Source organism: Acanthaster planci, linkage group LG11 (genome assembly GCF_054643075.1).
Source record: "Acanthaster planci isolate LZ-2023a linkage group LG11, COTS_SCS, whole genome shotgun sequence".
Lineage (NCBI taxonomy): Eukaryota > Metazoa > Echinodermata > Asteroidea > Valvatida > Acanthasteridae > Acanthaster > Acanthaster planci.
The window spans coordinates 9,243,446-9,258,214 of record NC_141787.1 but is presented as its reverse complement, the minus strand read 5'-3'; the positions used below and the strand labels follow the sequence as shown (position 1 = coordinate 9,258,214).

The following is a 14,769-nucleotide window of genomic DNA, read 5'->3' as shown; positions in this document are numbered from 1 at the left end:
TATGTCTCATCATTTTGTGTGAACTATAGTCTCCTATTTGTAACACTCACCTGATAAACATGACGAAGAATCTGGGGAATGCTATCTATTTTTAGAAAAAGTTTACTCTGTTTTTTTTTATTTTCCCCCTTTTTTTTGTCTCCGAGCAGGGAGAGGGGTTCCACCCCCCTGATCCGCGACTGGATTTCTCGGGTGAAGAAATTGATGTTGTATTACCTTCTCTTGTGAAACCTCATTTGCACAATTTGCATAAGATAATCGAGCAACGCCTGAGGACAGGGCCATGTTACTGGCTCTTGTCGAACTCAAACTCCCGTCTAATCGCGAGTTCTGCGACTTACAATAAAGACAGAACTTTGGAAAGCTTGAAAACGTGCAGGAAAATGCGCCATGGAGGAACGTTTGTGATTAGTTCCCGTCTGTTAGAACTCTCATTAAACACCTGGTTTTTTTTACTGTGCCTCTCCACTTTATAATTTGACAGACGTCATCCATCATCACCCATTTCCCAACTGGTTGAAACTTCTTCATCGTTTTCCCTTCTGTACGTCCGAGCAAAGCCGTTTAAATAATGTAGCCGCTATGGCGTCTATTTTTGAACTAGATGGGAAAATCATACAAAAGGAGCAGAAGTGATTTTGATAAGAAGGAAGAACTTTACTATTTTCCCAGTAGTCTTATACATGGTGCATGCGCAAATTGTTTTCATCTTGTGTGTGATCCTCGCATTACAAACCTTGAAATGGAAGCTATAGGTATATTAAAAGACTTTTTTCCCCTGAGTGTTAGGACCTGAATCCTGTTTGCGTTGGTGCAAGGGCAGGTCCGAAGCCAAATTGGGGAACTGTGGGGAGGGCAAAATGTTCACTCTTTCCTAAAAACTCTTATGGCATGCTGGGGTGAGGCTATGTTTAGGGGCTTTGTATACGCTTTGGGAATTGAAAACAATGGCCTTCCTCTTATATTGCCTTTCCCATTACCCGCTGGATCTGCCCTTGTATTGATGAGCCAGTTGAACTCTTAAAGACACGGGGATGCACTTTTCCAGCTTGTTTCGTGTCGTCCGGGAAAGTCATCAACGTCAATCTAGATGGGGTACCAATCAGAAGCTGCCCGTAGACCGTGCCCAAATTTCTCGGCTACGGTCTATGGACAACGGCCGGTGAGAAACGGCTGGCGTAGGTGGCCTTGTTATTTACACACAGCCTCAGCCAAGTGAGTCATTCGGACATTGATTCGTCCCCCTTCTGATCCTCTTCGTCTGGCAGGAGCCGGTTGAAAGCGTCCGACCCGAACGTGTCGCCGGGCCCTCCCGTCTCCCCGGTCGTGCTCAATAGCAACTACAGCTTCACCATTCCCAAAGGTGAGTAGCCTGCATGGTCCGTGCAATTATGACGTTCGTCGTGAAATCAGTGAGCTGGAGCCAGTGTGTCGCTTTTTCGCAAGGGGTGTAGTGATATGAAATTCCAGGTGTTACCAGATTTTCTTCCAACCCCTGTGGGGGGGGGGATAAGGGGAGGGGAGAAGCTCTACAATAATTGGACGCTTGGTGGCTCCGTTTTCCATCTTGACTATTTGAACCTTTTCTTTAAATGTGTTTCTTTCAATTCTGAGTCCTTTTGGAAGGGGCCATGAGGGGTAAACCCCTCCCTCACTACTTCCGATGCACAGTGCTTTCCAAATCTCAAGGGGGTACATAGTGTGAACTAACCGAGCCCGGCTTGTTTCCGTTTTGATTGTTATTAAAATACCCGGTCTCTATTGAGGTGAAGAGTGCCTTCAGCAAACCCTGGTCTGCCGGAGGAGGATGTGCTTTTTAATGCCGGCGCCGATGGATCAATTCTCCGACTGTGTCATTTTCCTCTTCCCTTGCGCATTCTGTTTGGCCGTATCGACCTTATTCACCCGGTCTTAAAAACCCCAGCCGTCTATCCCGCTGTATTTCAGGATATCTCACTCCTTAATGTCCGCACGTGACAGGTTGGCAGGAACGACCCATCGCCAATCGATATATTCGCCTTCTCGTCTCGGAACCCGGCCGGAAGGCGAAACAAAACCGGTGAAATCGTGAATGTCGTCCCTGTCCTCTCACCACAATCTCCGGTGTGCCGCCCTCAGAAAGTCTCCATTCCTCCTGGCATTCATGCCTCCTCGGGAACAATCCCCGCCCCATTCCTCGCAACAGGCTGAGTATTTTCACTAGTCTATCCACAGAAAAACGCATTCTCTGTCCCCTGGCAAATTTTACACCGCGTAGTAGCAAAACGCACGCTGGCGTTTCTCAACATCCATAATTATAAAGATGCGGTTTCACCAGTAGGTCACTCGCGGCCAAGCCCGATTGATCGCCTCCACCCGATAAGGGTCCTACGTAATCGGAGCCAAGTATTTCAAGTTCGTACTTCCTTCCTCGACACTTCACTCCCGAGGTATACATTTCTCAGGTCTTTTTTGTTGTTCTCGGCTTTTTTTTTTCAAAGTACCCTTTTCTTTACGTGTTCTTTGTCAGCATTTCCTGTCCTTGTGCTGCGTTCTGCGCATTCTTCGTCGGCATATCGTCTTCTCGCCGACTGCACTCGAAAGCCGGGACACAAATCTCCCCGTGGGCGTACGCCTGTGGATGCGACGTGTTGTCGCCTAATACCCTTCCCCTACATCCAGCCAAAACTCTATCCTTCTGTTTGCTTCGTTGAAAGTTCAATTTATGCGTCGGCTCGGATTTATTATTTAGGGAAGGCAAAGCCCTCGCGCTCCGTTTCTGTTTATTCCGGAAAGATCTCCTCCTGGATTTCGAGTGTCGAGAAATCCCTTTTGAAGAATGAAACTGCGGTAAAATCGTTGCCAGCCCTCCATGTCTTCTTGCCCATCCCTACAAACGCCTTCTTGCAGTTGTCAGTTAAATTAAATTTGCACGCTCTCTTCAACGTCCATCCCCGTTCTCGTTCATTATTTATTTCAACAAGAAGAAAGTGCAAGATTAAAGTATGTAGTAGATACAACAAAACACAAACAGAAAAAATAAATACCAAATGTTCCTTAAAGGATGAGTATAAAACAGGGCCCAAACAGAACCCTGGCATCCAAATAAACCATGTTTCTGCGGGATTATTAAAAATTTAAACTTACTTTAAAAGAAACTCCCCATAAATAGAAAAATTGCACATAAAGTAATCACACACTATTTCACTAAAACGAACCTAAATCCAGCCCTATTTTGCAAAAGAAAATGAGTTAACTAGTCCAAATAACCCTGCAGTTAGGAGACAAAGAATGAAAAAATTGCTATCAGTTTTGAAAAAAAAACTTGGACCAAAAATCCCCCCCATGGTAGTTAAGGTATTGCAGACTGCAAGCTCAGTTATCATTTGACCCAGTGTCGTCCTTTTCTTGTCTACTTCAATGACAGCCACATCACCCGGGTTCCAGGGTGACTCCTTCACGTTAGAGAAGCCACAGCCGGCCGTGGGTGCCCTCAGCCCAACCTCCAAGACCCCGTCCATGATGGCCCGACTCGACCCAGCCCAGCTCGACCCCTCAGCCCACATGTACAAAGAGAACCACACGGTGGGTGCCATTTGAAAGGCTCATTGGCGTTTTTTGATGCAGTATCCTAGGAAATACTTCTCTCTGAAACTCCTGCGCAAGCGGAAGCTTGGCTTTAAGTCAGGGCCTCAGGTTTCCAGTTTTCCAAAAGGTGGTTAGTTTGCATAATGTTCTCGACGGAAACCGCGGGGACCTAGGTTAGAGTGGCCTTTGTGATTATACACCCTTGGTCGTCCTCCGTATCGATCCGGGTTCGAATCCCTCTTAAAGTGATTTGTGAATTGGGATGTTCATTCCCACATAACTGCCGACTGGACCGTATAATTCAGATCAAAATGTGGAAAAGAAAGAACAAGGTATAAAATTTACACGGACTTACACAACCAGTTGTTTCTTCAACAACAGAAGTTATGACGGACGTACCCTTCAAAATTTCCAGACCTTGCATACCTTTCATTCCTTTCAGTTCACTTTTAATAGTACCCAGCTTAGGGGGCTTACTCCATTTCCACCTGAAAGTTGACAATTAATAATACTGCAATCATTATGGGCGAATCTTAGATTCAGCCTTGTGAAGTGTTATTGGATGTAAATCAAAGGTTTTCTTTGGTATTATTAACATCATACCTAAGTGTTAGTGTTCTCAAACTTGTTAGTTTTCCAAATGCCACAAATCAACATAGGAACGGCGTCTGTGTGTTCTCGACGTTGGATTCCAAGTTTTCTTTAGGTACGGTGCTTTTAATATTTCTTCTCGGGTCTGAAGATGGCTGTTCCTTCAGGTAATTCAAGACGCGTTTAACATCTTTCGCATGGAATAATTAACCGTGCTTTCCCGCTTTTTTTTCTGTCGTCATGTCAGGTACGGAAACTCTCTGCAGATGCCGGCGTGCCCGGACCCAGCCTGGGAATCATCAATTTTTCTCTCAAATACAACCCGGAGATGGGTCTCCTAACGATAAGACTCATCCAGGCTAGGGACTTACAACCCAGAGAGTTCAGTGGCACAGCGGATCCCTACTGCAAGGTAACCGAGCAGAGAAGAAGCAAACAAACACCATAAGAAAGAGCTGGATATGGGCAATAGTTGGTATTTATGTGAAAATTAAGCGAATGGTTCAAAATAATTCGTGGGTTTCACCACGAAGTGACGTACCGTCCATAGACTTTGTATACACGATACGAAAATTTGTGGTGCAGGAACTATCCACGTTAGTTAGTGATGCAGGCCTAATGCCCCAAAGAAAGGTAACAACTGTCGTTAATGCCTTATAGGCAAAGTCATTTGAAGCGTTACAGAAACGTCGCAACCAAACTACGACCGGCTAAATCGATTATTCGATTTTTTGTCAATCGATCTACACTGAGAGAGTGATTTGAATCCTGATGCGTGTACCTTTATCACGTGCTCAGCACCGTTGCTCTGAAATACAATCATCGGATGAGCTCCCGGCGTTGTTGCTACGAAATCGACAGACGCGCAACTTTAGACGGTAGGAAAGTTCACACCCGAAATCGCCCCCACCTTTTTGGAAATGCCAACACCATCCAAGCTTCACGGGAGCTCTTCACTTTCCAAACGTAATCACGTAAATGGATTTAATCCTGCGAACACGACACCAAGACCATCTGTTGTCGCGAGATATCGACGTACCGGCCGTCTGCTTTTACCAGTTATTATTTTTGCATCTGAGAAATTTATCACTTCTGACTCTACGGGATCCGGGCAACACCTTCCATGTTAATACACTGATACTAGATTCTCTAGAGAGGGTACCGCAGAATAATTCCTGATACCAAAGAGCTAGCCGTCGGAGGGAAAGAACAGAGCAAATTTAAACTCGAAAAATTAAAATATCTTTTCAACAACGTGATATGAACCGTGAGCTGGATCAAGAGAGGGCGCAATTTTTGTCAGCAAGTGAGGTTCCTTTAGTCGGAGCTGAACTTAGCTGGTTCACGAACGACTGTGAAATGCAAGCGTGACGGTTGCATCGTTACCAACAAATGAATACTTCCGACTAATATGGCTCTTTTAAAGCGATGAGGAGGTGCTTATGCTCGAGGCTGATATCCATGGCAAAACACCCCGCCTGGACTCATCTGCCACAGTGAGACGATAACGTCACACTACTATTGACTTGTTGATACTAATATGTGCCGATTTTCCTGTACTTAACACAGTTAGCTTTACACATGGGAAGTCGGTACCACGTTACCAAAACACACTACTTTATAAGTATTTGGCGCATTGCCTATAATAACATTAGTCCTTGTGGAGAACTTGCATGCGGGAAAAAAATCTCCAAGTCCTGGCCCACACGCCTTAGCCACTAGACGGTAGAACTTGCGCGGCTGCACCTGTTGTTTGGGCCTGATCGAATCCGATACATGTATGTAACAGTTCCATCGTTTCTATAATATCATCCAAGATCTCTGTGGTGCCACACTCCAACAAGACGCTGCAGAGCAAGGTCCACCGCAAGACGCTCTGCCCGGAGTTCAAGGAGAGCTTCGTCTTCGAGATTCCCGAGCCGGACATCCACCGCCAGACGGCCCGCATCCAGCTCTTCGACTTTGACCAGTTCTCCCGGGATGAGTGCATCGGCACGGCCGTGCTGGCGCTGACCAACGTGGACCTGAGCGAGAAGGTGGAGGTGTGGAAGGAGATCAAGGCTGTGCCCGTAGCTCACCGACGGGTATGAATTTACGTTGCGATCGTACTGTACCATCACTGTACCTTAAAAGGCGGCGGCGGAGTGTAGCCCCAATATATGTTTTCCTGGATATCGGAGCTGCTTTCTCAATGGTTCTGAGCGTTCCTGATCTTTTTTACCATTGTTTTTGCGGTACTTGCTTTTATAGAAACTAGGCATACCATTCTAGCGGATGGCCTTTTTCCCCATGGCACGTTAGTCTAAAATTATTTAGCTCCCCCATTGACAAGTACTCAATGCACGAGCAGACGCGTGAAATGGTCTACTGTAAACGACCATGACAGCTTGACCCAATTTAGGATTGATTAAAACTTCACCGGAGGGCTCCCTATTTTAGCCAAGTTTCAATTGGTCACCGACAAGTGATATTTCGGGGAATAGGGAGGTCCAAAGAAATTGTCTTTGTCGGGGTTAGATACAGTGAAGTACACGTACAAACGAAACTAGTCTTGTCCTATCCATAAGGTCCCAATACGGGTGCCATCCCCGTATATCATGCCAACTTAAAACCGCTTGGAGGATTTGTAGTTTTCAATTTTGATGTATAGACTGTGCGGCAAGTGGATTTCTGGATTCGCAGCAGACTTTCTCATGAGCAAGGGAAAAAGTTTCGTTATCTTGGCGTCTACTCTTCCATGCCATTTCGAGGGTAAATTCCTGGTCAAAGTGGCAAATGGAAATTGCGTAGAAAGTAGACCCTGAAGAATGATCTAATTACTATTTCCTGTTTCGTTTCGTTTCGTTTTCGGAATTCGATTGTGTCCCAAATTCAAACGGTTTCCTTGGTTACTGATTGGTAACTACGGAAAAGGAAAAAAAATTGAATTTTTCATCAAAGTCGTTGGTGCTTTTTATAAACTCTGTGTAATTTCAGTTCTTTTCAGAAAAAAAAACTCATGAGCCTTTGAAGATATATTGGCAATATTTGTGTGTATGAGATGCAATAGTTTCCACACAGTGACACGAGATGTCAGCCATTTTCTCTGAATTTTTCGTTCTCCTTTATGAGAATATTGGGCAACATCCGGGCGTTTTGTGGTACCTACCATCGAGATTTCACGAGATACCTCAAGTTGTGGTATACGATCTGAAAGGCGCTTTTTTTTCTTTTACAGCCACATAACCAGGCACCTGAGTTGGCTGATGATTTTTAATGAAGACTATAAAACACAAAGCAACACGATGCAAGATTTTGGTTCCTCGGTTGGTTCAAGGATTCTCTTTATCCTCTTACAGCAAAGTGATGAGGCTCCAGAGCTGGGAGATATCATGTTTTCCTTGGCTTACCTACCAAGTGCCGAACGGCTGACTGTAGTCATTCTCAAAGCGAGAAACCTCAAAGCAATCAAACTTCTGGAAGACAGAAGGACATCTGGTATGTTGCAGTCGTTAAACTGTCTTTTAACAAAGTTAACTTCATAACAAAATTCGTAGATGGACGCTGCAAGCAAGAACAGATGCAGTCGAAAATAATCAACTATGGCTGCGTCCGAATCACTGGGCTGTGGCTTAAATTTACACACGACACTATGGGAACCGGCTGTGGCCACTGCCATAGACCCGCGCGTAATATTAAGTCGCAGCCATGTAAATTCAGACACAGCATAACATTTAAGCAAACATCTGGCTTAGGACAAGCAACATCTAATGGATCCATCATGTTGCCTTAGGGAATCTAATTTGGACAGATATCGGAACACTGGTGCTGACAGACGAGGGATATTGTATTTTAGCAAAGACAACTGCCTTTGAAACGTTATTTTAGGCCTATATCAACAAAAGTTGAACATGGCAATCTTTTCTTCTCAAAATGAAATCACGTGTGACAAGAAATACCTTAATTGAGACCAATTAGGTATACACGTACCTTATAAGCCACTTCATACTTGGCGCGAATGTAAACGCAAACGCAAATTATTCTGTGACGTGAGATCAAATTCACGCCGCGAAAGTTGAACACACTTCAACTGGAGCAAAATTTTGCCGCAAATCTTTCTTAGTCTCGACTACAAGACCGAGACCACAGCTATCGATGCCGAGACCAAGACCGAGACCGGCAAACAGTGATCTCGAGACCTTCATCATTGCTTCCATGACATCAAATTCGCTTCGCTTTAACTTTAGCCTGTAAAACGATCCAGCCCTAAGGGTTGATGGCTTAAATTATTCGAAAAAGAGTAGTTTTGACGCAACTAAATGTCCATCGACGTTTCGACAAGAAGACGTCGTCGGGAGACGACGGCGAGAGCTCGAGCTTGATTGTCGGGAAAAAATGACCACTTTCCCTTTCAAATTTCATTGCATATTACATGCAGGACTTCCACAAACTTTCGAAGTAAGGTGCTAGTTAAAGACCATTTTTTTTTAATCCGGTGGAAAAATGTCAAAGACAGAAAGAAAAGCCACTGCTACGAAATGCTGATTTTAACGCTCAAAAAGCTTTATTCTATGAGATGAAAGTGGGGCAAATGACACCGATAATTATGTCTCGCCGCAAAGTCTAAAAAAACGCAGCGTTACAGCAATACCACAGCTTATGGTTGGTTCCATTTTTAATGACTTCAGTCGTCCGTCAGTGTATTCATATGGCTTTTGAATACCAATATCTCGTTTAGTCTCTGTTGTAAACAGGGCCTCCGTTGGTCAGACCGTGGATTTTACTAAATCTGTTGTTTTCTGAAATACTGAAGAATTTTCCTCTGTCTAAGGCGGAACTAAATTTCCAAAGAGCAAGGTAACAATAGAAGGTACTGTTTCATCCTTGCCACCTGAATTCCACAGATCCCTACATCAAGGTGTCCATATTCTGCAACACCAAGCGACTGAAGAAGAAAAAGACCTCAACTAAACACAACACCGTCCACCCGGTGTTCAACGAAGCGCTAGTCTTCAACGTGGTGCAGGAGTCACTCAGACATCTCACTCTGGAGTTCCAGATTATCCATGAGAACAGGATAGGACAGAATGAGGTCAGTAAATGGTCGACTTGCTGCACGTCTCTAATACGCGCGATTCACAATAGTGCGCCTCCAAGAGTTTGCAACGCGTTGGCCAATCACAACGAGCGAAATCGAACCTTTCCAAACGCGCACTGGTTCGACAGATTTCGCGCATCGTGATTGGCCAACGCGTTGTAAACTCTTGGAGGCGCACTATTGTAAATCGCCCGAGTTAATATACCCTCAGTGTATTCTTGATGGATTTTATTTCTGGAAGTGGTAAATTGGGATGTTGGGCGTGCATCTGGTCGGTGTAATTTTTATTAAGCACCGTATGTTTTTAGCAGCTTCAACAAATTGAAATGTTTAAGCCTGCCCCGGTTTGTCGGTGCGCCCACTTTCTCTTAAAAATTTAAATCTCCATTAGAAAGAAAAGCACCAAGCTGTCACAGTCACTTGTAACTGTACGGAGAATCTTTCTCTTAGTTGTGGAATTCTGAAGATTTCTTTTTCACAGTCGACCTAGAATTCATTAGCTACATATACAAAATCATGCAAAATAATCAAACTAAAGGAAAACAAGGGCGAGAGAAATCAATCATGGATATTCCACAGATAATCAAGACACCGCCTGCTCATCAAAAATCATGTGTTCTGTTCTTGTCGTCGTATTGGTCTTTCTTTCCTCTGTGTCAGGTTCTTGGACGAGCAGTCTTGGGTCCTGACTCCCAGGGCGAGGAGCTAGCCCACTGGAACGATATGATCTCTTCCAGCAAACCTGTAGCACGGTGGCACAGACTCATCACATAGCGGCGGGTATTATAACCAAGCCTCTGGTCCTCAACAGAAAAGCTTTCCAGAAACTGCACCAAACTGTTCATTTATTTATATTGTATAAAATGTATAATAACCTTTCAGCATTGAAAGATCTCTTGTGCCCTTTGTTGGGAATTTTGCATTTCGAAAAAAAGACTGATAAATTGTCATTGTCATGTACCTATGGTAGAACAACGCATTTTGTATAACATGTAGAATGGTACAAGGTGGACGACCGGCGTAGGCAACAATGGCGCCAGTGGCGTAGCTACGGGAAGGGGGGGGGGCTGCAGGGATGGGGGAACGTGCCCTCCCCCCACAATTCCCAGTGCCCCCCTGGTTGTCCCCCACTGAAAAAAACCGATGAATGGATTTTGAACAAGGCTAACAAAAACTTGCCCCCAAAAGCCACACCACTGAAAGCTGGTGCCCCCATAAGATGCTGGTACCCCCTTTGTGGCCCCCTAGTAAAATCCTAGCTACGCCACTGAATGGCGCATATCATGGCAAGATGCAGTGTAAAAGAAGCCTTCAATAAAATTAGACCTCTTAGTCATCGCAGGATATTAAATACCCGCACACTGCCATGGTTTGCGGAACTCTCCCTTGAGTGCTTGTCAGTTTGCTTTCTCTCTAGAGATTTAGGAAAAGAACCAGCCAACGATTGGTTGAGACTGCTGCCCCGTTCAGGCGTTTTGAGAGTTGGTATGATGTCGTGTGTTCTAGCCCTGGTGATATTTTGTTAGAGATCTGCTGAAAGTTGGAAAAGGGGATAGAAGAAATCGGTTTAGAAGTGATGACGGGTCACCGTTTTGTGATGCTGTTACCAGAATGTTGCATCACATTATTCCACTGTGGGAAGGCTTCAATACACCTATCGTTTTTTTGAGTATCAATTTTATGAGCGGGAATATCGTGTGAAATCACATTAAACAATGTTTGCAAACGTCCATATCTTTATTATCCATAGTTCAATAGTTGACTGTTCGTGTGGGAATCACGTTTAGAGAGGGAAATACAATTATGAAGACTAAGGAGAGAAAAATGGTTTCACATTGAATTGGCCATTTCTCTTTATTGTCATAAGAAGAGAAGTTGGAATTCGGGCACGGTGTTGGAGCCCGTGTCCCTCCAAGTTAAGTTTACTGGAGGCACCCAATTATTCAAAGATTGGCTGTGATTGGTTTCTGGTAGTGGACGCGCATCCTTTTTCTACGAGCATCGCCTTTTTGTATTCGGTGCCTCAAATCCTCAATGATCCTTCAGTGACGGATCTGTGATTTTGACGAGGCTTGTAGTGGCATTATTTTAAGTCGACAGATATGCAGTCCAGATGGCGCAAGGCGGGAGCCTCGTTTTGCAATAACAGTGTGACGATATTTAGGGGAAGTGTGCATTTTGGTACAAGTGATTTGTTTTAAATACTTTACACTTGTTAGGCAATTAGTTTTAAATGTTACACATGTCGGGCGGAAGTGGTTTGGCTGACCAACCAAGCCACCTCTCGACTCTTGCTACGACAGCCAGAAGTGAAGGTGGGATGTAAGATGCTACCGTGACAACAGTCATGTGTCCCCTGAGATATTTGGGTGGTGGTTTTGTGCAATTCTCGAGAGAGATGAATTTTTGAAAGGATAAATGGTTGGAACGCGACCATCCGTCGTAGTCTGACAAAATTCCTTCGAATTCGAAGGAATAGCAACAATATTTTAATGTCAACTAAATATTCTGGAAATTAGTTTGATCAAATTGAATTGAATAATTAAAAAGTAATTGAATCAAACACAAGGTGCCTTGGATTATGAAATCAGTAAGGGTGTCTTACACTTTTCATTACCTCGAAATTCTTTTTCATGAAACTCCGGGTGTTAATTGGATTCATGGCAGATATTGATGTAAAGCAATGATACGTTAGCGCCTGAGTGTTAGTTTACCAACTGTAAATCTTTCAGTAATCATCTTGTCATAGAGGTTTTGGGTTTTTGTTGCTAAATCCTTGCACGGTTAAGTAACACAAAGCATCACTTTGATGTTCAAGATTATTTATCAAGTTTGAATGAAATTTTCGATTTCTGGCCTTTATATGTATTAATCTTACAGAATGTCGAAATGTGTACCTCAAAATCGTAATTGAATTTATTACAACGATCGGGGTTCTGGAAACAAATTAACATTTTCCATCATTAGTTTTGTAATTTTATTAGTTTGGTATTATTGCTTGCTGTACAAAGATTTCAAATATTGGAATTTGTTACAACATATTTTTTGAATGTTGCATTTTGAATGGCTGTGTTGTTTTCGTTTTTGTACGTGCATTTCTGTGTAACGATTTTGTATCATTCGTGAAATCATTATTTTGTAGCCACTTTTGCGTCTGTAAATACTAGAGAACATATACACCTTTGCACTGTTTTGTAAATAACTATTATTCCAGTCAAGAAAATATCGATATTTTGTATAGAAACAAGTGGAGCACGGAATTGAAGGAAAGGCTTCTTATATAAGGGCGCGTTGCAAGCTGGTTTTACGAACGGCAAAGGAAAGTCTTGAAGTACCAGACAGATGTAGCATGAAAACGTAACAGACGAAGATGAACCGAAAAGTGAATTAAATTGATTGTTTCGTGGACTGTTGTTTACCTTCACTTGTGGTTTTAAATCACTTTTTATCCACGAATACTGAGCCTCCTACAGGTACGTGTATCTGATCAGGACGTAACTGTTATAAAATTGCTCGTTTTGTGTCTTTTTCCCTCTGTGCGGTCACTGAAAATAACCATAAAGTAAAATTATTCCAATGCTTAAAATTAAACAAAGGCATACCAAGACACTGGTGATACCCGCAACGTCTCTTGTACACAGTACGAGGAATATAAACTTCGGAGGGTATTGTGGAATAAGCTGATACAAGTGGCTTTTTGCAACCTTAATGGGAATCACTACAGTTGCTTGAAATGGGAGAAAATGCCCTCTGGATCAGTTCAGCGTGGAAAAGTTTTGGCTGGCTATTCCAGTGTTCTTTCATTTCATTCTCAATTTCCCGGTTGTGGCCTCAAAGTGAAAGTCCAAATAAGAAATCGAAAGATTCTTGAAACGAAGTACCTGACAAGCTTGCCAAGAGAAATTGATGAACTGCATTTGTGTGCCTTTATATACTCATAGACTTCATCTTATTATCTCTTTTGTCTGTGTAAAATGTAAGCGGAAGGATGAACAGTGTGCTTTTTAACACCACTTGGTAAAGCTCATAACTGCTACGTCATGTAGGCCCTATTTGTTTTGAACAGTTTAGATAGAGAAAACAAAGTGAAGTTAGAAAAACACTTGTTCTTCGAAAACACGTCGTTTCTTTGAATTTCAAGGCGTAAATGGGGTGTAGAAGACGTCACAATCAGTGAATAATTTGTGGACGGCAAATGCTTGCTTCCATCAGTCTACAAACACGTGCTTGCTAGGCATGGAGCGGTATACTTTACAGTGCGCATGTGTGTCGTCTTCCAAAAAAGGTCACGTGGCCTGTGACGTCCTCTGCACGCTCTCAGTGTGCACATGCTTGGCACGACTATGGGCAAAGCCAAGTCAGGTTTTGTGCTCCTGTTTTTTCCCTGTATTACCGATGTAGATTAGACTAGAGACCTTGATAGATTTAGGAATGGATCTTTACCTTAATGAAGCATCAGTTTAAAGTGTAGCGATGGAAGGGTCGACTGAAACTGCTAATGCTGTTATTGATACTCTAGTTCCAAGACCTGTATTTCTCTCTTTGTCATTCATTATTGTACAGTATTATTGTATAATTCACACCATGTCAAAAATTTAAGTGCGCTTGAATATTGTTCATTGTCACCTTAAATCTGAACGATATGAATTCCGCAATGTACTTTGCACTTTAAAGGCGAAATGGTTGTACATATTTTATTGTATTTTTGGATGGAGAATAGAAGTCTATTTATATATTTGCGTGTTCGAAATGTATCTTGACCGAATTACAGTGGTAAGGCTCTGAATAAAAATGTGTCTGGCTGGAAGGGGGCATTTTATTTGTCACGTTTTGTTGGTGTTCGGGGCTCTACTTATTCGCGCGGTGTGAGAAGCGCCCTCACAGGAAAACACAAAAGGTCTACTCACGTGTGTCCCTGTGGAATAAAGCTCTTACCGGAAAAATGGCTGCCATGCAGAACCTCTGTATGAATAAAATCAGGTTCATGCCCTCAATCAGCACACATATGTCAGTGAAGCCACCAGCGGCCATGTTACTGTCCCAAATAGCAAAGGCTTAATTGCTCGTCATTGCCAGCCATATTCGTTTGTGGCTCTCGAAAGAGCCATTGCAATTCTGAGAACATGCATGCATACATTTCCTGCCATCCCGTATTCCTACTTCATGAATTTATTTGCCAACGGGGCACTTTTTATTGTAATTAGTAAGACCATTTTAAAAATGTAAAATGTCGATGCCTTCCTTGAAAATGAGGGAGTTCCTCGCGTGAATTTCATTTCAGGAAGATTTTGACCACCAAACTTGCTCACTGAAAATATTCGCGTGAAAATATACACATAGACACAGCATTATGTGCTGAAACAACACTTAATCTCCAACTTCAGGAAAGCAAATTCAAGACATCGAAATGTTCCCAATTCTGTCAAATGGCCATCCAGTACAGAAAAAGCTGTAGCATTGGTTTCTTCCTGAAATGACACCATACTTATGCTTATAATTAAACAAATGTATAAGCATAAAATAAAAAGGTCCAA

General features: G+C 43.0%; 1 protein-coding gene across 4 annotated transcripts in view; it reads left to right on the top strand.

The window, feature by feature from the left end:
• The window catches only part of LOC110983854 (synaptotagmin-1-like), a 62,788-nt gene extending 48,746 nt beyond the window's left edge, over positions 1-14,042 (top strand). For all 4 annotated transcript variants that reach the window (XM_087143101.1, XM_022243464.2, XM_022243465.2 and 1 more), the window contains 7 exons: positions 1,269-1,363; positions 3,407-3,564; positions 4,406-4,570; positions 5,976-6,242; positions 7,497-7,635; positions 9,042-9,229; positions 9,896-14,042. In XM_087143101.1, coding sequence (XP_086999227.1) covers positions 1,269-1,363; positions 3,407-3,564; positions 4,406-4,570; positions 5,976-6,242; positions 7,497-7,635; positions 9,042-9,229; positions 9,896-10,009 — 1,126 coding nt within the window. In that variant the 3' untranslated portion in view covers positions 10,010-14,042. The remainder of the gene's footprint in view (positions 1-1,268; positions 1,364-3,406; positions 3,565-4,405; positions 4,571-5,975; positions 6,243-7,496; positions 7,636-9,041; positions 9,230-9,895) is intronic.
• Positions 14,043-14,769: the final 727 nt, after the last annotated feature.